Genomic DNA, 21973 nt, shown 5'->3' on the forward strand with positions numbered 1-21973 from the left:
AAATGCAATCAACTTGTCGTACACTCTCGAATTCTCTCGCAGTACGATAGAGAACGTTTGCATAGTCTGCATAGGATCCGGGCGATGCAGTGACTCACGCTTGCGATACGATAGCGTCCCCTATATATTGCATAACCTGAGTCGGTCGTTCGGGTTTCACGACTGTTTCGTTTCAACATTTACGAGCTCGACTCGTTCATATTTTTTCAAAAGCATGCGCCGCACAAAGAGAGCCCGTGAATCTTGAAATCTTATGCCTCAAAGGAAGTGTCGAACTAAACACATACGAACTCATATGCTTTAGCATTGCAATAGAGTGACCTTCTAGATCAGCAATGCTTTTAATTACAATATGCATAGTTTTTTAATGACTATGGAACATACAAGGCATCTGAAAATATTACGAAAATTGTATTTTACATTGTGAAATGTGGTGCCGTTTTTTTGTACATTATTTCTGTTGATCCTTTTAAGGAAAACTTACGATAGTTATTAAATTAGAAATAAATTAGAGCAGGTACTTTCTTGTCACAGATACTTAATTGATAAGTAAAATTGCTGTAGTGAAAGTTTTTTCTTCGCTAAAATAACTTTTATCACCGCAATTATAAAAAAGAAATGAAACCTGTACATCATCTCGCAATTTGTCTTTTGTTCCAGAGGAAGCGCGGAAGGCCGGAAGCAGCGTGCTGGTGCACTGTCAAGCTGGTGTGTCGCGCAGCGCAACAATCGCGATCGCTTACATAATGCGGCACAAAGGCCTGTCGATGGTGGAGGCGTACAAGCTGGTGAAGAACGCGCGTCCGATCATCAGTCCGAACCTGAACTTCATGGGTCAGCTGTTGGAGCTCGAGCAGGGTCTGCGGGCGTCCGGCGACGTCGCCAACTCCGCGCCGGAGGAGCCCACGACGGCGACAGCAACGTCAACGACGACGACGACGACGACGACGTCGTCGACGACAGCTACCACGACGGGTAGTTGTCACCAGTGCAGGTGGAGTCATCAGCCTAGCAGCGAAGAGGTAGTCACCTCTGGCTGCAGCGTCTGAGACCGGGCTCCTCTCTCATGTATCTTTTTCTTCTGGTCTCTTTCGAGAGTACCGGATCGTCGGCGACGGCGTCGGTGCGTCGCGAGGACGCAAACATATCCCGAGAGATTATCGAGAGCGATTCTCCTTCCTGCGTCTCCTCGCGACAAACTCGGACAATGAACGAACGTAATTCGCAGTATTGGCCGACCGTCTCCGAAGATACTGGATTCAATCATAGGAAGATTCTGTAAACATGAACAATGATGCCATCGGCATCCTTTCTTGAAATCCCGGAAACGCGAATTTGCGAAATTTTCAGTTTTCTCAAACTTCACGTCGCACGACGGAATTGTCGCGTTTTTACCTCAGGCTCTTCAGCCTAAAAATTATTGGTCCTTAAGTTTTTTTTGTAAGATTAGTACGTCTTTTTCCCCCAGATTCCGTGCCTTCGGGACGACCATTCAATCGAAAATGGTAAAGTCAAACTGCCGAACTAATAAAATCGCGACTTATTAAAGGACTCGAAGGAACACAAATGTGTGAAGAAGGAACATTGTATTTTTACGAAAGATGAACTATCTCTATGAATAATTAAATTATTATTCTCTATTAGAGAGTGCCACGTACCAAAATTAGTTATATGTTCTACACGCAAAATAAGCTCGAAACGTTACAAATGCGATGTACCTTCTTCATACGTATATCCAAGAAAAAAGAAATAGTTACAGAAAGTTTCTCTATGGAGAAAAGCGTAAAAAGCAGGGAGCGTATTTTTACGTGAGAAGAATTTGAACACGCTCGCTTCCAGCTTTGAATCGAATGATTATTTATTTTTCAAATGACGTTCGCACGAACGGTGAACATAACTTGTACTTACGACACACAGTGTTCCATAATACGCCTGGTCGAGTCAATAGGGAGGCAAGTGAAACGCATGCAGAATGTGCTCGCCTACGAGCTTCTCATTAAATCATTGATTGTCGTCCGGTATTGTTTATGCAAGAGGAAGGAAGATGCGAAATCGGCGGAAGTGACTGTTCCAATGATTAATTATAGGCAGCTCGTAACATAAAAAGAAACTCAGAACGAAACATTGGAAATTTGTTCTTATAGTTTCAAAGTTTGATTAATGACGTTGATTATTAGAGAGAAATCCGCGAATCTCTATTAGTGAAATATTATTTAACATTACATAGACATATATTTTAACATTTCATATTAACATGATTATTCATAAATTAGTAGCACTGTAATATAGGTACAACCTATATCAATAGAGGGGGCGAAGGGCAGTTTATCAAATTATCAATATAATACACAAAAAATAAGTCAAAATTGGTGAAATCTTAAATCTTCCTGCTAGGCATAACACTTTCCAATCAGTAAAACGTGCGCTTGCCTCTCAATTGATTTCTTGCAAATCAGGCATGAATTTGTAGAAGAATTATTTTCTCTATGAAGAAGATAATCATCGACTCAACATGTACAGGGTATCACGAGGGCAATAGAATCGAGATTTTAGTCTCTCAACTAAAATGGTTATGTAGTAATGGAGTCTCATCTCAAATAATTTTATTGTTATAATGTACTTTTTGTTAAGTCACGTTAATGAGTAATGACAATTTAATTAATTTTCAATGTGGGATTGATAAACATGATAGATGCGACTGCACGTTCTGAAGAATTGAGTTTAGAGATCTTTTCTGATGCAAAAACAATATTCCAAGAGAAATATTATGTACTTTTATAATATTAATTGTTTTTAGCTAACATTTTATTTTGTGTGGACGAGTAAAGAATTATTTTGTGTCATTTTCAAAAGCTTTTATCTAGAAATGTGTTTAATAAAAAATGAAATGTGATGAGCGAAAAAAGCGATTTTTTTTTCAAGAACGCGCAGTTTTCCTATTTATACAATATTATTCATAGTATTTGCCTATTCATATATAGCATTTTTTAATTGTACTAACAATGTAGGACAATCTTGCTGTGCAATATTACGGAAACAAATAAATGGAAATGTAAAATCCAAGCAGGAGGCAACAGCATTGCACAAAATTTGTTACGTGTTGCGTGATCTTTCAGAGAAATATTTCACCAATTTTTCTATGCTATGCGTATATTTCTTTCAAGATATAAAGATAAGGTTTTTTATCTTAAAAAAAAAAAACTTTAGCTGATAGTAAAGACCAATTAATGAGTTTGTTTATTTTGTTTTATTTTCAAATAAAATACAATTGTTTTAACTTTTTATTTTATAATGAAATGTTGATATTTGAAATAAGAGAGATTGTAAATTCTATGGTAGGCAAATACTTTTGAGGTATAATATATTTCTTCTCTCGAGATACCCTGTACATCAGCATCACGGAATGTTAATTTAATGGTGGGTCTTCTGTGGAAGAAACGAACTGTTTATTAAATAAAATTGAAATGATCATTAATTAGTTAACACATTCAGCTGAATTAAAGAATGATAATGAAGGAGGAAAAGGGAAAAAGAGAGCGCTAAGAAGATAGGAGAGAAGAACATGGGTACAATAAAGCGAATCGATCGAGACTATTAATCGAAAGCGAGGAAGTTCGCCTGTCCGTGTCCGCATTTTGCGAATGCAGCGCGATTGATATTTGATAGAGAAGAAATAATAATATATCGTTCACTGAGAATAGCTTAGTTCGTTAAGCTCCCTTAGCATTTAAGGATCTGGTTGAGGTCCAACCATCGTGATCTAGTCGTTTGTTGGGATGCGAATGAGGCGAGACGCGAAGCGCGAAGATGCTCTTGTAGTTTACAATAAAGGGGAGAGAGTAATGATCGTAATTGCGCGGAGAACATGTAATTATTAGACGATAAGATGCAAGGAATTTTTTGTGAGGATAGGAATCGAAGGGTTAGTTCTAGTTGGATTTGTACATGAGCGCTCCATGCACATTTATCCAGACAAATCACTCTTAAAGATACGACCAAACACGCGACGCAAGCGAGTTGCTTCCAAAGCAAAAGTCAGCTTTTACAGCTCGGTTTGCAGTATAGACGAGAATTGTACCGCCGTGCAGACAACAATCTCGCAGTTCGGCCAACGAAATATCATGCGGTCGCGGTGACGCCTTGTTTAACGACTTAATTACACAGCCGACAATAACTTCGTGATGAAGCTAGTATCGCGAATCGCGGGAGAAGGTTGCGAACGACGAAAGGAGGTGAAGAGAAAGAACCAAGTTCCTTAGAGACTTTGTCTACGACGATGAATTCGGTTAATTAATTCAATCTTGAAACAAAGAAAAAAACGGTACATATCAGCGAAGCGTTGCCTTGCGATAAACGACAGAGAACTGAAAAAAAAATAGTCGTAGAGAAGCGCACGGTGTAGACAAACGATTTAAACAATTAGTTACCTTGCCAGCTATCGAGAGCGGAGAAGAGAGGATTGATATAGAAGCGTAGTACCTGTTGCATCATAAAATGTGTATGTATTATTTCGAGACACTGGCAATAATTAGTACGACGACTTATGATAAATCACGGTCCTTCATTAATCAAACGGCAGCGTAATCAAAATGATTAATTAATCAGTCATTTGGTCCTGTAAGTCTTTGAAACGTAATTTATTTTCCCTTGAGGTTCGTTGTAGTAAATGGATGGGACTGGAGAAGAAATCGGATTTTTAAGAAATGCACTCATTAATACTTCGTTTATTTTGTTGATCTTTCTGCTCGGGGAAAAAACACGAAATGTAATTTTTAAAGCAACAAGGATTTTTTTATTTTAATCTGATTCAACTTCCAGTTCCATTCACTTTTTTTATTGCATATTTATTAATAAATTTTATTTAGTCTTAAATCCACAATTGACATTTTTGCTTTAATTAAAATTAAAATTGTAGTCTTCTTGGGAAATAATTTTATATCAGTCACGAAAAGTTTTTTCGCGATTAAATAAATACACTTGATGTGTAAACGATTAAACTGACAAATTATTTATTGCACGTCGTCGTATCTGCTTATTGTTAATGAAGGGTGTGTGCGAAGGGTCGCTTGCCCTTTCGAGATGTTTGCGTCTTTTGGAGATTCTTGCGAATCAATTGATATATTTCTCTTTAAACGCGACACAAAGTATTTTAACGAAGTTTTATACAACGTTTTGGAAAAAAAATCACACGTAAAGCTTTACTAATCGAACTATTCCCGGAGGTTTTTTAGCGGAATAAGTTACGATAATGAGACAAACGAATCGAAGGATCAAAGCGTACATTTCGAAAGGATGAGAGTGAAGGGTGGACGTATGAAAAAAAAACCGGGATTGATTTAAAGGTGGGAGAGACCAAAGGTTTGTTCGCGTCGCATGCTCGAACATACCTATTTGCCTCAACGCGCTAACTGATTAATGCGATTGATCAACGAGCGCTTTGAAGCAAATAGGAGTATGTTGGAGCATGCGACCTGAACAAATCCCAAGTGTATGATCGGATCCCAACGATTTGTAATGTACAGCTACGTAGTGATTAGGAAAACATTAGCGTAAAGATGTAAACTATATTGCGTATGTGCGTGCAAGTATTGTATTATATTAAAAATTTATTTAGTTATTTTATGAATAAAAATGCAAACTCTTTTTGCCGATTCACACTGGAGGCTGTTTCAATGCCACACTTCCGCGTATACGTCGCCGATCGGGCGAGTCCTTTCTACTCTACCTTATCTTGCTTTAAGCCAGACAACATAAATAAAAATTAAGTTATAAAAAAAAAATTTATCCATGCAGAATGATTATGTCAATGAGTACATAGAGAAGCAAAGATCTAAGAAAACAGTCTTCTTTAAATACCTTTATAAAAACATTTATAAAACGTCTTTATTACCTTTATAAAAACGTCTACTTGTCTTCAATATGTCGAAAGGAATGAGGACTGTAGTATGAAAAGTCATTGAATAGTTGGCAATAAAAGTTTTTCTTTAAACAATTTTACACATTCTCGTTACATCGTCCCGCGTATTACACAAGTTTGTCGCGAAGGTCTCCTAATCAAATGCATCGATTAATAGAATTGTCTGCGTGTTTATATAGAATTTTGTACGGTTCACGGTATAATAATATTAATGGTAATAATAAAATTATAAAATAATTCATAATCCTACATTATTTCGTGTGTTGCAAGTATAAAACTTACATAGAATATCCATTCTTACATTTATTAGAAAACGGATTAAGTCGCTTACGTCGTAATCGGCACTTTCACGTGGTTTCAATATTGCGTCTATCTATTTGTTGCTTGATTGAAAACATCGAAAAAAGGCAATTAATCAGTAATAGAGATAGCAAGTATATCGATAATAAACGTACGATCTGTGCCTGCGACCAAAGCTTTGCAAGTGATAATGGCCGATTTAATCATCATAACAATATCTTTAAAAGTGAAGGATTGCTATTGCTTTTTACAAAATGTAACTCTCGATGCAGCTTGCAAAAACATATATTTATACTTCCCGCAGCTAACACTGTGATTAGAGAATTATCTGTTTATTTATAATGACTCAATTTGCGATACACACTAAAGTTTTTACTCTACTTATGTATATCTTTCTTATTGCTTAGGATGATCCATAAATCATGCGTCAGAGATACAATCGATCAACCACAAGAATGCAATGCACAAACACTTTCAGTGTTATTAAACTAAATATCTAAACTTATATCATCATTAATCTAAGTTTCTTTAACTTTCACTATAAGCTAATTCGTTTATATACTTTATTAAATAAATTTTAGCTCTTTATTTAAACACAAAGTAAGAATTAATATGATGTGCGACTTACAATTTATCTTACAATTTTATAGCCATTGAGAGGAGAAAAAGAAGTAACATGATATCTCGGAATCATTTTCCTTTTACCTTTTGTGAGAATTCAAAAATAATATAGATCACGTAGATATTATATAAAGTTTTCAAAAACGTCAGAGAGAAAGGATAAACTCATCCTTCAATCATTTTATATCATATTGAACAAGAGAAGCATACAATCGAAAGCAATTAAGACATACAGTGCAACGTATAATTTTTACTTTAATGTGGATTTAATAATTTTCCAAAAATGCAAATGTAACGAAAAGATTCTTGATTGATTTAATACTCAATAGAGTAAGATCGTCCGACGATCTCAATTTGCATTTTATATTACATAAAAAAATATATATCACAATATCAACAATGATTAAAATAGTTAACGTAACCGGATTTTCAGTCATTCAGCCTGTGGCTGTCGCAAATTTCCCAATTGAGAAATTAGGATACGATGCGAAAATTAAGTTTCCGTAGGACGAGTAAAAAAAATTCTTGCAAATCAGAAAAGAACAATACACCGTGATAACCGGGGATCGGCGAGATACGCGACTTATGGCTCATCCTGCAGCTCGGCGATTATCGTAAAGAGCAAAGAGCCACGAAGGCGTAATCTTTATTATACGAAGAGAATTAGTTGCTGGCTAACGCCGCCATCGCGCGAATTAACGTGGCATTCTCTTCGCGAAGTCGATCTCGTTCCACGGCCATCTCATGCTGTTGCTTTAAAAGTCGAGCCTCGAGTGCCATTATTTTATGGTCCCGATCTTCTAAAAGGGATAGCAGTCTCCTGTTTTCCTCTTGCGCTCGTTCGATCAGCTATAAATTGCATCGCATTTATAAATATAATAAAAAATAAATTTCTTCGTCCTCTGTTAACAAATTTACTAAGCTATCCATATTTGGATTTTTCTTTGTTTAACTTATTACTCACTTCGTGCGGGTTGTCACCCGTCGGTGTCGGCAATCTCGGTCTGACAGTCGCATTGACAGACGTCTGTGGTTCGTGATTGCCGTGGTCTGATTGATTAACGCTGTCGGATTGATTGAGAGAATCGAACTCTTCGTCGTCGGCCTCCAAATCAGAATGACTAAAACGCAGACGCCAATGATCGCATGTAATCATGTTTCACTTTTATCGTATAGATATTGATTGTTAGTTTTCATTAGTATCGTACATACATTATGCCACTTATAAATTGCATTAGGCACGACCGTCGATGCAGATACAAAGAATGTTGAACATATGTACTACGTATTTTAATTACGATACAAATATATATCACTGTTTATTTAATTGAAATCTTAACATTATTGTACTAATCAAAATACATTTTATAAGCAAGTGTTTGAAAAGAAAGACAAAGATTATTAATTTAAAGTATATATAATAAGTATATATAATGTTAAAAGAAATAAGTTTTGTACAATTTTTGTTCACATAACTTAACATATATCTTGATTTCTTTATTTTATAACTATTGCAATTATTTAAAAAAAAATTTATATTTTATATTATATACGATGCTAATCAAGGAAACAAGAAAATTATTTTTTTTTATTATTGCAATAATATATTGTTACGTAAACAGATTAATTAAATTTTTTGTTAATCAAAGAAAGTACTGGCTAATTATTCTTAATTTTTTTCATATCCTTTGTATTGCAACAAGTCTTTCATATTCGAATTCAATTTTTATTAATCATTTCATTATGTGGCTATTATTATATCATGTCATTATTATTAATATTTAAAATATTATCAGTTATGTCAGGGAATATGCTTGGGAAAAAAATATATATGTGTGTTTTGGAAAAGGAAAATTTGAGAGAACTGGATTAAGAATTTGTTAATCGATTAATCAAGATTCTATCAGCACTATCGTACTTCATACAGGTCGTGCCTAATCTTCCGATACGACGTAACGCACTTACCAACTGTGCCTAACTATACATGACCTGTATGAAGTACGGTAGTGCCTAGAAAGCAGTTGTGATTCATTAAACAGTCAAAAATAGCTACTACACCATGACAAAAATGCTTAATTGTTTTCCAATTATTATTAATTACAAGAATATAGATGATATACCTTTTGTTTCGTCTTTGTGTATATATTCTGGCATTCCGCTCCTGCAAAATACATATTTATAAGTAACTGTTTTTAAAAAATGATAGCTTTGTGATAATAAGAAATTCTAGTAATAATTCTAAGCTTGCTGATATTTTAATAATTCTCTCTGCTTATCATACATCATTGTATACACTATTAGTTTTAAAAAAATTAACATTCAAAAACATTTTAAAAAATTTGAGTTTAACTGAAATCTCTATTATGTAATTTTGATTGCAATTTAAATTATATAAGATTGCCAAAAATTGCAGCTAATGACTTTTTTTAAACCTTTCGTGAAATATATAAAATAAATAATAATTTTTGTTTTAATGGTTTTAATAACAAAATAGTTTAAATTAATTATACATTCGTAATTATGTACGATCTTAGCAGAATGACTGACTTACAATATTAAGGAAAATTTTATGACTAAAACTGTCTTTCGTAATGCACAATAACTGTCCTGTGTCTCTAGTCTTAAACTAAAAAGTGAATCTATTTGTAATTTAAGACTTGACATACAATTATTATGCGTTACTACAAAGATTTAAAGCATGAAACATTGTCTTGAAATTATAAATCAGCCATTCTACTAAAGCCTAAAGATAAAATATAAAACTTCAATCTCTTTTTTTGTCGACTACAAAGAACTGTAGAGCATAAAGTATGCGTAAATTAATTTCGGTCTTCTTATACGAATCTTTTCTAACGTACGCATTTGTCTGTATAAAAAGTAAAAAAGGAATTGACTGCACTTACTTCTATCAATTCGTGATCAAGAAATTCATTGTGATGCGTGTTGTGCTTAGTTTCAAGGCAAGTGCCGCTAAGCTCCTCCTCGTCTTCCCCTGTACTACCTCCCGTGCTCTGAGAAATTATGCATTTTACTAAATGTCCGAGACAATTTTGCAAAATTTAAACATTCTAGAATAAAGTAAACTATATCCCATAAGTAATAACAGCTGCCACACATAGTTATGTTATATAATTCATGAAAAGTATTAATTAAAATATTTTTAATTAACATTTTTAAATTTATGCAACTATACAAGAAGTTACTTAAAAACTGGTTACGTTGAGGTTTCTTTTTAAGACCTAAAGGTAATCGTTTTCATCTTCAAATTTTTTTTGTACAGGTGATATTAATTTTTTTATCAAAAGCTTGATAGTAAAGAAAGAATAAAATCTAGTTTAATCATTGATTCGAATTGTCAGCTATTTTAGTTGAAACGCTAAAGATTTCAAATTTCAAAAATTCAAGATACAAAAAAACAGAATTATGTGCATGTATATTTATACAGATATTTAAAATTAAAAAAAAGATAGATTTTAAACCTCTAAAAATCTAGAAATACAAGATCGTAAGAGGTAAGATCTCAACAATGCGTATGTCTAGAAAATCAATAATTCGCAATCTTATTTAGAGACTCGATAATTTTTGAAGACCGAATTTTTTTCAAAATTTTAGAGAAGCTATATTAGTACTATAATTTCCGTTATAATTTGATCGGTTACTTAGATTGATTGACGGTAACAATGGCGAACCTCTGTCGACGGCAAATGTACGACTCCCGTGCTACGCCGTTTTTCTCGCAGTTTCCGTCGATCGCGTTGCTGCTTCCCCTTGTTTATATGCGTTGGCCTATGCAAACAGGATACGACACTAAAGACACTAGAACCAGATCCAGAAAGTATTATTACGTAAAGTTCCGTGCATCAAAGATGCTGTGTTAGCTAATGGACACTCCAAGCGCGACAATAAGTTTCTATCATTTTCTATCAGCTTTGTAAAGCGCATGCGATCCGCGATCTACATACCGGCCGGTCACGCGTTTATCCTGTTTCCTCATTATAGGTTTGCTCTGTGGATTCTCGTGCTCAGGCGGAAGCACAGAGTTGGAACTTGCGTCGTAAGCGCCTTGGGATTCCTCCACATCGGGGGTATTCTCTGTAAATAGAAGGCGTTGGAAACGATTAGAGATTAATAAGATTATACCATTGACATCACACGTGATTTCTTGAATCATTTCTTTTCAATTGAGTCAGTTTATTAGACACTTAAACTATATTATATATATACAAATAAAATAACTCAAAGGTTATTAGTTCTCATAGTTGTTTGATTCACTACATACTATTACAAAATAGTATTTATATTTAGCCGTATCTTCTAAGAGCTTTCTAAAAGCTTCTAAAATACTTTTTTCAAAATAGACATTTTTACATCTAATTTTTAGACAAATAATTTAAGTTTGCAAAAATTTATATATAAATATTGCATTTTGTAAAAATACTCTCCAGATTTAGATTAATTATTTATTATATTATAAGTTCCTCAGTTTTTCAAGATGCTTATAGCTTTATTATTAAATTTGACGATCAAATTAATTTCAGATATTATTTCTAATTTCAATCTACAATTGCATTTTAAGTGACAAAGATATGCAGTTTATATAGAACTAAAAAATAGTTAACAATCCATATAAAAATATTAACAAGATCTGCATTTAAAAAGTGGCACTCCTTATTTCTTTGTTTGTGTGAGATTTGTGAAGGTTTAAGATAAAACTTTAACATGTCAAAAAATTTTCTTGATTTCGATTTCATCTTTGACAATTCTTCATATAAAATCTTTAAAGAAAAAAAATTCAACCTTATCGTTTCCTAACTTTCGTAAGGTTTCAAATTTCTTGTTTTGATTATCCTTCCATTTGTTTCAGGTTGTGATTTAAATAAGCCAAGTGTCTGGCAATTTGAGAATCAAGTTGCATGTGACCGTTGACACATACTTTGAAAGCTTATGGAAGACACATCCCCTGTCCTCGCCCCTGGGCCAACCCTGGCCCTAGCGGTCCTAATCCTGGATCTTCTGGACGTCAACTCGAAATCGTTGTCGAAGTCTTCTTGGCTGACGGAGCTGGACGCCATGCCGGTGATATCGCTGCAAACGCAAGAATCCACTCGTTCATCAGCATGTTTGTTGCATGCTAACGAAAATGTACATACAGCACAGCACCATCCGCCGCAAGATCGTGCGTGTTGTGCAAAGAGAGAGAGAAAAAGAAAAAATAGGTCCTTACAAAAAATACCTGGACATCTGAACAAAAAGTAGGTAGGTAGGTTGTGACGTGCGTGATACCTGCGGGGAAGTCGATGTCCCGTCGCGTGTGGGCGCCGTGTGACTTAATTTGCACTCGATCTATACTACTGTCTCGTGGGACTCTGAGAAAAAGGTAGAGAAGTCGAGAGGAGAACTTCTTCGAAGAAAAGAGAGAGAGAAAACAAGATTCGCAGACGAAAACGAAAGAGAGCGAGAACCAAAAAATAAAGAAAGAAAACGAAAGGAAAAGGAAGACGCAACGTGCACAGGTAGCGAAACTCGCTGCTCAATCGGGAACGAGGTAATCACCTGAGGCGGCCCTCGACTGCCGATCCGGTGACTCACGGGCGACCCGAACGTAGGATTGACAGCTGTCAGCCGACGTGAACAACTACCATAAACATCGGCCGGAACAGGCGGCGCATAGCTGGTGCAGCGTAGCCGCGAGATCGGTCGTGTATCGATCGTCGTGCCCGCGGCAGGCAGATTGGAGTCCTGGTGGCCACCTCGGCAACGGCGTTTTCACCGTAGCGGTTCGTTGCGATTCGCCGCGTCGAGATCACGTAGAGGGTAGCCGTGGAAATCGCCACGGGATTCGCTGGTGACCGCCCGCTGGCTCTCTTCTCGCTTGTTGTTTCACTGCGCTAGGTCGCCCCCACCTCCGCTAGCGAGCACGATGCGTAGTACGTCAGGTGACAGACGGCACGAAGAAACCGCTAAGGAATGTCGGGAAGGCGTTCGGAAAGCGCAACGGAGCCGTTCGCTGCCATAGACGTAGACACGAACCGAGAGCGAGGCTGCGTCGAATGGAAAGGTACGCAGACCGCGCAGACGGAGAAGGAGAGATGTCGAGCCTTGTGTCTATCTTTTTCTCTCCGACTAAAAAGAGAGGAGCAAGAGAGAGATAGACGGATCCTCGAGATTCTCTCTCTTCGTTTAACTTGGCTTTCTCCGGCGAGCATCGTCGTCGTGGCAAATGATCAATGAACGAATGCGTTCAGAAAACACGGCGGCCGTGCCATTTTGTCCCCCAGCTTCGTAACTCGAAATGGCTGTGGCATTGAAGATATATATTTTTTTAAATAAAATGCGCGTAGTTTCTATATTTTGCTAGAAAAGGCAATTGAATGACAAGCCTGAAATATGCCATGCTCTTTAATTATTGTGGATCATTAAATGACACAGGCATCTAAACTTGCCATTTAAATTGTTTTTATATTCCTTCTCTTTTTTTCTTCTTATTAATTTCAAATATATATAAATTAAAAATATATAAACCACGCATAAAAATATATAAACACGCAAAATCCACTCTTCTAATAAAAATAACTTCGATAAAAATTTCATAATTTTGAAAAAAAAACTAAAATATATTAAGTATACTTAATATATTGTTGGAAAGAAAAAACATTGACTATATTAGTCAGTATTTTTTCTTTCTAACAATGCAATATTACATGATACAAATTTAAAAACAGATTTTAATTTATTTTGCAAAACTCTTTATTGTTCATATATTTATAATTAATCCATTATAAAACGTTAATCATTTGTTGCTTACATATTTAAAAATCATGATAAAAAATTTAACATACAGCAGAACATTAGAATTATAGATATATGATTAATATTAGATACAAAATTATAAAAAAACAATATCCGTAGTCATAGAGAAACAAAATTTAAAAAATCTATTAGCATGTAATACTCAATAATGCTTATTTTAATGCAACTTTTTTCATGTAGTTTAATTATCTAAACATAATAGGTAAGGTTTCAAATGTTAGTTATATAAATTAAGTTATATGTTATTTTTTACATAACAAAGTATTAAAAACTTTAACATTAGATCAGTCGAAAAATACATCTTTTTTCTATATATCTAATTCTTATAAAAGATTAACAAACTTCTTGATGAAACTATAACATTTTACAATAAAAATAATATTATGAAAACAAAAATATTGTTATAAAAAGAACATATTATTGAAACATTATTTTATTTCCATATTGCGATATGCAAGATGCTCTATTCATAAATTTGAAAATAAATTTTATACAGCAAAGATATCCAAAATGAACAGAAGGCATTAATAAATTCTAAGATATGTACTAATAATTTAAAAAAATGTTATCAAAAAATTGAACTGTACTTCATAGAATAGATGACAAAATTATATTCTTGAATTTCAAATACTCTCTACTGTAACAAAATTTTAATTTTTTATGACTTATTGCGAAAATACTCAATATTAAAAGTTAGAATTTCACTTTTACTTTGAAAGAGCTTCCGAATAAATAAAGAAGTTATTAAAAGAAACATTAGTCTGAGTACTGTCACCCTTTAAAACTTTTAAGAAAGTACTTATACCGCATATTATTCTCGTTCATTATTTATTTGCTCAAACATTTTTCCTTAAAATGATTTGGTTTCTTGCACTTAGAGCATACATGGCCTTGTGCCGGACACATAGATATAGCGTGATCCCTACCACATCTGGGGCAATTTTTTACAACAGGAACTTGACACAACCACGAGAAATGATTCATTTTGCCACAATTCGTGCACAATTCACCGAAAGCGAGACAACGTGACTGAACGTGATGCGTTCCACATTTAGTGCAGTCTGACACGAATTTTACCTTGCATTTATCTGTGAAATGATTGTACCCTTTACAATTGTCACATTGCAATCCATGAGCTGGACAACGATTCCTGCTATGATGGGTACCGCAACGAACGCATTCAATTTCGGACTGCGAATTACAAGGAAATTGTCTTTGTATGCCCTCATGATTCTTCGACGACATAAGTTTCTCACACTGTTGCCAAAATTGCGTAATTTTATGAAGATCCAACGATTGTAAGTACGATATTAGATCTCCCTTAAATCGTACAAAAGCATAGCTTTTTCCATAAAATTGTAATTTTTAATGTCTTCTATAATCTTCTCCTTCACGACATTCATAGGATTACTGTGATTGCTTGCAAGAGCAACAAGCTGTTAAAAAAAGACATCTAAATTATTAATGTGAACGAAAGAAGATAACAGTCGAAGAAAAAGGAAGATAATTAAACATTTTTTACATTTATTTTAAATATGATGTATACAAAAAATAAATAATTATTATTTTATTGTATACTATAAAATCTTTCGTCATGATATATCTTTAGTTAATAACCATTATAAATTAATAAAGATATACATAATTTAAGAATTATATAGAATGCGATTGAAAACCATGAAGTTTTTAGCGCAAATTTCAAAGATATAAAACATAAAAAAACATTTTTAATTTAATTACATTTTTATAAAAGTTTTATAATTATAAATTTGGTAGAAAATATAAAAAAGTAGCGTCTGTTATATAATAATTTTAACAGTACTTTAAGATCCTATTTTAACAATATATATCGTAATGTGGTTTTAATTATGTTATAATAATAATGAAATTTCAACTTACTGTCAAACTGTCAATATAGTTGTCAATGCTTTCGTTATCCTGCTTTTTTCTAAGTCCAAAAATGAAGTGTAAATCTAATTCACGTAATACTGTTTCTAGATCTTTCGTCTGATTTTGATCTATTGCTTTATTTTGAGGAAGATTCTTATATGCTTTTTCTCCAACCGGTCCAATCAACATTAACAATATAACTGTCCATTGACTTTTATATAATTCTTTGCTATCTTCTTTCTGCAGAAAAGACAAAAATTTCTGTTTCCATGCACACCAAGTTCTGCCAATGTTATTTCCTCTGACAGTTAATGGTGGGAAGTTTTGCATTCTATTAAATATACCCACACACAGTGTCCGATTTCCATTGTCTGTTATAAAATAATAATGTAAAATATGGATCATTATATCAAAAGGATATCGCATTACTTACCCATATTTCCTTATTTTTTGTTTTTAAATTTTTTCTTGTATCTTTTTGTTGGTTTGTCTCTTTCACTTAAATTTGTAATATACTGTAGATATTAGAATAAATTTGTACATTTAATTTTTCTTTTACATTATCTAAAAAAAATTATCCTTATAAAAATGTAATACTGAGCAATATTAAATTGGGCAGTAATTATTATTTATTTTGAGTATTAAAAGTACTAACAGCAGTGATTTTAATATTTAAAATAAGTATTAATCACTGGTCAATTTAATACTGTTCAGTATTACATTTTTATAAGGGTAGTTGTAATATAACAACAACATATTACAACTAATTGTAAAGCACTTAAAGTTACACAAGAAATTTTTTGTTGCAAGGAAAAAAGAAAATATGTAATTGGCATATAATTTTAAGGTATCTGTAATAGAAGTAAAAAAAATATAATTATACAATATAATAAGGCAGCTTATCATCCCATATAGCACACTCGTCCCGCGAACGTTTTGGAAATGTCCTGATGACATGCGGACATTCGGACATCTCTCACGTCCTCAGAACGATCGTGCGTTGTATGGGTCGTTACCATAAATACACGTTTCCGATAATTGCGATAAAGGAATGAAAGAACTCTATTTAAAACACAAATATGATTAACACTACTTTCTCTTTCTTTTTTGCACAAGAAATGCGTACTTACGAAAATTACGAAGTCATGAATTCAAGTTATTCAAATTTCTACTCTGGGTATTCCCCGAGGAACGAGAAAGAAATATATATCGCGCACTACGTCACATCTTGAGTTTGATCGCGTATTTATATTATATTTGTTCTAACCATCGTTAATAGTTGTCGGAAAAGACGTAGTAATACTAATGACGACTTTTTTCTTTATTTTTAAACCGAAAGAATGCTCACATGAACTTGCGAGAGCTTCTTCACACTGTGCAACTTTCTCGTCTTCTCCACGTTGTAGAGATATAAGTTGTAGAGAACAAAAGACTTGCTGACTTAGCTAAGCTGTATATTCAAGCAGCGTTGCCAAGTTGATTTAAAATAAACGTTTGATTAAATAGTACAGTCAACTTAAATTAATATTTTTATTTTAATTTAATATTTAAGTATAATAAAATATTTATTAATTATACAGACAATTATGTTAAAAATTGAATAAATTCATCTTCTCGATGTTTTTATTACAGAAAACATCGAAAATAATTTTTTTCTCTTTCACAACAATCCATACTGGTTTATGTTCGTCTAATCTGTCATATGAGACGATAAGATGAAATATAATCATATAATGATAATGAATGGTCGAGAATGAGAAAAAAGCCAATTTAATTTTTCATGTATTACTATGTTCTAATACATTTATAAGTTATTTCTCAGGCAAACAAAAATAAGACATTTCCGGTGTTGGGATATTCATTATTATTTAAATAAATAAAAATTGAAAATGTTTAAAGCAATTTTGGAAGAAGTTAAAAAATGTAATTGAATTAAACCACAAAATGTAAAAAACGTTTCTATAAAGTATTCCAGCTTAAAGTAATCACGGCTTGGAGAGAGATTTGATATAAATTTAATATTTATTAAAATAGAGTTGAAAAAATTATTTATTTTATCCTTATAAATTTATATAGTTTGTTAAAATACATTAACTTAATGTAATATTAATAAATAAAAATAAAAATTTTTTTAATTGCAAAAGTTAATACAATTGAATCTTCAAAGGATTATAAAATAATACAATTGACAAGAAAAAACAAAGCATTCCTTTCTACGTCATTAACATATTAATTATTTTACTTGCTGTAACACACATAAAAAAAATACTCTCGACGCAAAAAAATTAAATTGATGAATTAGATTAGAGTGAGAAGAATTAAATCAATAGAGAAGTTACAGGTTTTCACGGGGGACGGTGAAAAAAAAACACGGCAGACATGGGTCATCTTTTTTCTTTGATATATATGCAAAAAATTTCTTTATTTATATAACTATAGACAACTTTTCAATTTTTGAACGAATTATTTTTTTAATAAATAATTTTTTGTTTTCATGTTTATTTTGAAAAATACAAAAATACAAATATGGCGAGAGATATAAATATTTTTGTGCAGTACGTTGTGCAATATACGTTTTCAAAGTTTAAAAATTGCGAAATTTGGGAAACGGAGATAAATGAGTTTCAAACGGAATAAACCTTTGTTATAAAATAGGATTTGCAATGTAAATTTTGCTGCAAATATATAATTACTGGATCATAATATTGTCTATGTGATTTTATTGTAGAAGATAAAAAATCTGTAAGGGATCGCGAATCAGTCTGTATTTGGTTGAAAATATCCTTGCGACTTTTTGCGGTGAAGATATGGTTTTGTACCAGCAATTATTTTTATGTTCTTCATTAATTAAAACCGTTGGTAAAGGAATATTACTAAAGAGAGACAACAGAAACATCACGCTCTCCAAGTAACTCTCTATTAATATCCATGCAATATTATTTCCAGTCCCGCTTTCATGTTTACGAGCTGGCAACTCATTCAAGCTGGTAATTCATTGCTAAAATTATGTTAAGGCTCTCCTATACGTGATGCGAGCGAAATTACTGCAGTTCGTCATGAGATGACGGACGCTTTTATCGGTCATGAAATTATGGAAATTAAGAAAATTACCCAATGTTACATAAGCATTACGTTGTAGAACTATACATTGTAGAACAAGACTATCTTATTATCAGAATCATTGTTGATGAAATTTATGCTGTAAAACTTTTGTATAAAACATTTTTTAATATTTGTTTAGTTTACGAGATATATCGAAAAACCGCAAAAACGTCTCAAATTTAAAGGGTGGTTTTATCCCTTCAAACCGTTTTGGGCACCAACTAAAAATTTCTAAATTCATGTATTCATCCCCTCTACATTTATGCCAAGTTTCATTAAAATCAGAATTTTATGGGTTCGCGAAATTCGCTTGTCAGAGTATTGTAAAAATTCATTATTTTTCGCAATCGTCAGTCTATTGCGAAAATTATTTTTTACAACTCTCAGAGTATTGTAAAATTTATTATTTCCGCAATCGTCGACCTATTGCAAAAATTGCGGGAAATAATGAATTTTACAATACTCTAACAGTTGTAACAAATAATTTCTACAATAGGCTGACGATTGCGGAAAATAATGAATTTTTACAATACACAGAATGTTGTAAAAAATAATTTCTGCAATAGGCTGACGATTGCAGAAAATAATTATTGAATTTTTACAATACACAGAGGATTGTAAAAAATAATTTTGCAATAGGCTGACAATTGCAGAAAATATCGAATTTTTACAATACCAGAGTATTGTAAAAAATAATTTTTGCAATAGGCTGACAATTGCAAAAAATATCGAATTTTTACAATACACAGAGCATTGTAAAAATTATTTTCTGCAATAGGCTGACAATTGCAGAAAATATCGAATTTTTACAATACACAGAGTGTTTGCAGAAAATATCGAATTTTTACAATACACAGAGGATTTTAAAAAATAATTAATGCAATAGGCTGACAATTGCAGAAAATATCGAATTTTTACAATAACACAGAGCATTGTAAAAATTATTTCTGCAATAGGCTGACAATTGCAGAAAATATCGAATTTTTACAATACACAGAGTGTTGCAGAAAATATCGAATTTTACAATACCAGAGTGTTGTAAAAAATAATTTTTGCAATAGCTGACAATTGCAGAAAATATCGAATTTTTACAATACACAGAGTGTTGCAGAAAATATCGAATTTTTACAATACACAGAGGATTGTAAAAAAATAATTTTTGCAATAGGCTGACAATTGCAGAAAATATCGAATTTTTACAATACACAGAGTGTTGTAAAAAATAATTTTTGCAATAGGCTGACAATTGCAGAAAATATCGAATTTTTACAATACACAGAGCATTGTAAAAATTATTTTCTGCAATAGGCTGACAATTGCAGAAAATATCGAATTTTTACAATCACAGAGTGTTGCAGAAAATATCGAATTTTTACAATACACAGAGTGTTGCAGAAAATATCGAATTTTTTACAATACACAGAGGATTGTAAAAAATAATTTTTGCAATAGGGCTGACAATTGCAGAAAATATCGAATTTTTTACAATACACAGAGCATTGTAAAAATTATTTTCTGCAATAGGCTGACAATTGCAGAAAATATAGAATTTTTACAATACACAGAGTGTTGCAGAAAATATCGAATTTTTACAATACACAGAGTGTTGCAGAAAATATCGAATTTTTACAATACACAGAGGATTGTAAAAAATAATTTTTTGCAATAGGCTGACAATTGCAGAAAATATCGAATTTTTACAATACACAGAGTGTTGCAGAAAATATCGAATTTTTACAATACACAGAGGATTGTAAAAAATAATTTTGCAATAGGCTGACAATTGCAGAAATATCGAATTTTTACAATACACAGAGCATTGTAAAAATTATTTTCTGCAATAGGCTGACAATTGCAGAAATATCGAATTTTTACAATACACAGAGTGTTGCAGAAAATATCGAATTTTTACAATACACAGAGTGTTGCCAGAAATATCGATTTTTACAATACACAGAGGATTGTAAAAAATAATTTTTGCAATAGGCTGACAATTGCAGAAAATATCGAATTTTTACAATACACAGAGTGTTGCAGAAAATATCGAATTTTACAATACACAGGGATTGTAAAAAATAATTTTTGCAATAGGCTGACAATTGCAGAAAATATCGAATTTTTACAATACACAGAGTGTTGCAGAAAATATCGAATTTTTACAATACACAGAGGATTGTAAAAATAATTTTTGCAATAGGCTGACATTGCAGAAAATATCGAATTTTTACAATACACAGAGCATTGTAAAAATTATTTTCTGCAATAGGCTGATAATTGCAGAAAATATCGAATTTTTACAATACACAGAGGATTGTAAAAAATAATTTCTGCAATAGGCTGACAATTGCGGAAAATATCGAATTTTTACAATACCACAGAGTGTTGTAAAAAATAATTTCTGCAATAGGCTGACAATTTCGGAAAATATCCCCAATTTTTTCATTTCTGCAAGAGAAGATCTTTTGAGGCAGATCCCGAGATATCATATTGCGTCAGAGATTGCGCCTCCAACCATTGTTCGAAGCGGAACTCTTCATTAATTTCGTATCCCCGTCCTTATCACGGATCATGGATTAGCCGCTATTTACCGAACTTCAAATGAAATCTCAATTTCTCGAAGTCACCGGGTCCTCTCTTCTCGACCGGCCCTGGTCTCGCGGGTCGATAAAGGCTCTCACTCTCTCTCCCGCTTCCACACAACGCGCATCCTCGACGAGGGACGAGGCGGACGAGGAACGGCCGAGTAGAACGGAAAATCGCCGAGTTCTGTCAGTGGCCTCTCGGACACGGAAGGATCGAAAGTGGAGAACGTTCTGCGGTAGAACGAATGTTCCTCCAGCGCCTCGACGTCCCGAGGCTTCGTCGCGCTCACGGCGCGATTTGCACGGTAATTAATTAAATCGCGAGAGCGGTCGATCAACGCGGGTGTTGATGTGCGCGGAAAATGCGATGGTAGAACGAAAACGCATCCTGCTCCTCCAAGCCACGCTCGACGTACCGTGACGTTCGTACGCGTTCACGTGTCAATACCGCCGAAACGTCAAATTAAACGTTCGATCGGAGTCTTTTTCTCACAAACGCGCCTCTTCCGGAGAGAGAGAGAGAGAGAGAGAGGGACGCAGTCACTTCACGTTATCGCGGATCTACGAATGTATCAGTTCCTCCCAGCATCCGCGAAAGACACCCGGTTCGGCGTGTGACAACTTTTGGCACAGCATGACGGATCACACGATGTGTCATCCTTGCCAAAATGAATGAGAACATGGCGAGCAATATATTTCCTTTATTTACTAATGTTAGTTTTCTTGTATCTCTGGAATCTTTACTTCCATC

At 33.4% G+C, this 21973-nt stretch overlaps 3 protein-coding genes and 1 pseudogene across 21 annotated transcripts in view; 2 read left to right on the top strand and 2 right to left on the bottom strand.

The window, feature by feature from the left end:
- The window catches only part of LOC105837938 (dual specificity protein phosphatase 10), a 41790-nt gene extending 36133 nt beyond the window's left edge, over positions 1-5657 (top strand). For all 3 annotated transcript variants that reach the window (XM_036285131.1, XM_036285130.1, XM_036285132.1), the window contains one exon: positions 661-5657. In XM_036285131.1, the coding sequence (XP_036141024.1) occupies positions 661-1049 (389 nt within the window). In that variant the 3' untranslated portion in view covers positions 1050-5657. The remainder of the gene's footprint in view (positions 1-660) is intronic.
- Positions 5658-5961: 304 nt separating this feature from the next.
- On the bottom strand, positions 5962-12817 carry LOC105829519 (PRKC apoptosis WT1 regulator protein). Of its 6 annotated transcripts, none has more exons than XM_012668437.3 (9): positions 12392-12816; positions 12063-12204; positions 11772-11923; positions 10801-10930; positions 10528-10624; positions 9742-9849; positions 8959-8999; positions 7803-7959; positions 5962-7687 (listed from the first exon to the last, which is right to left on the bottom strand). In XM_012668437.3, the coding sequence occupies exons 2-9, from the start codon at positions 12077-12079 to the stop codon at positions 7502-7504; spliced, it is 888 nt and encodes a 295-aa protein (XP_012523891.1). In that variant the 5' UTR covers positions 12080-12204; positions 12392-12816; the 3' UTR covers positions 5962-7501. The 6 variants fall into 6 exon arrangements, with proteins under 6 accessions (XP_012523891.1, XP_012523887.1, XP_012523890.1 ...); XM_012668433.3 differs by having other exon boundaries at positions 10528-10654; positions 12392-12815; XM_012668436.3 differs by having other exon boundaries at positions 10528-10654; positions 12122-12204; positions 12392-12814.
- A 750-nt stretch (positions 12818-13567) lies between these two features.
- On the bottom strand, positions 13568-16996 carry LOC118645259 (annotated as a pseudogene).
- A 4227-nt stretch (positions 16997-21223) lies between these two features.
- The window catches only part of LOC105837722 (multiple C2 and transmembrane domain-containing protein), a 34585-nt gene continuing 33835 nt past the window's right edge, over positions 21224-21973 (top strand). For 7 of the 12 annotated variants that reach the window (XM_028194637.2, XM_028194640.2, XM_028194641.2 and 4 more), the window contains exon 1: positions 21224-21527. In XM_028194637.2, the coding sequence (XP_028050438.1) occupies positions 21239-21527 (289 nt within the window). In that variant the 5' untranslated portion in view covers positions 21224-21238. Of the gene's footprint in view, positions 21936-21973 lie in introns of all 12 variants that reach the window. The other 5 variants (XM_012682744.3, XM_028194643.2, XM_012682746.3 and 2 more) reach the window with 3 other exon arrangements.

Source organism: Monomorium pharaonis, chromosome 4 (assembly GCF_013373865.1).
Source record: "Monomorium pharaonis isolate MP-MQ-018 chromosome 4, ASM1337386v2, whole genome shotgun sequence".
NCBI lineage: Eukaryota > Metazoa > Arthropoda > Insecta > Hymenoptera > Formicidae > Monomorium > Monomorium pharaonis.

Bases quoted from the DNA above. Each gene is read 5' to 3' on its own strand.
- LOC105829519 (XM_012668433.3), bottom strand. The intron at 9,850-10,527 runs GTTCGCCATTGT...ATAATTTCTCAG, and splicing joins TACATTTGCCGTCGACAGAG to AGCACGGGAGGTAGTACAGG. The intron at 7,960-8,958 runs GTATATCATCTA...TCTGCGTTTTAG, and splicing joins ACACAAAGACGAAACAAAAG to TCATTCTGATTTGGAGGCCG.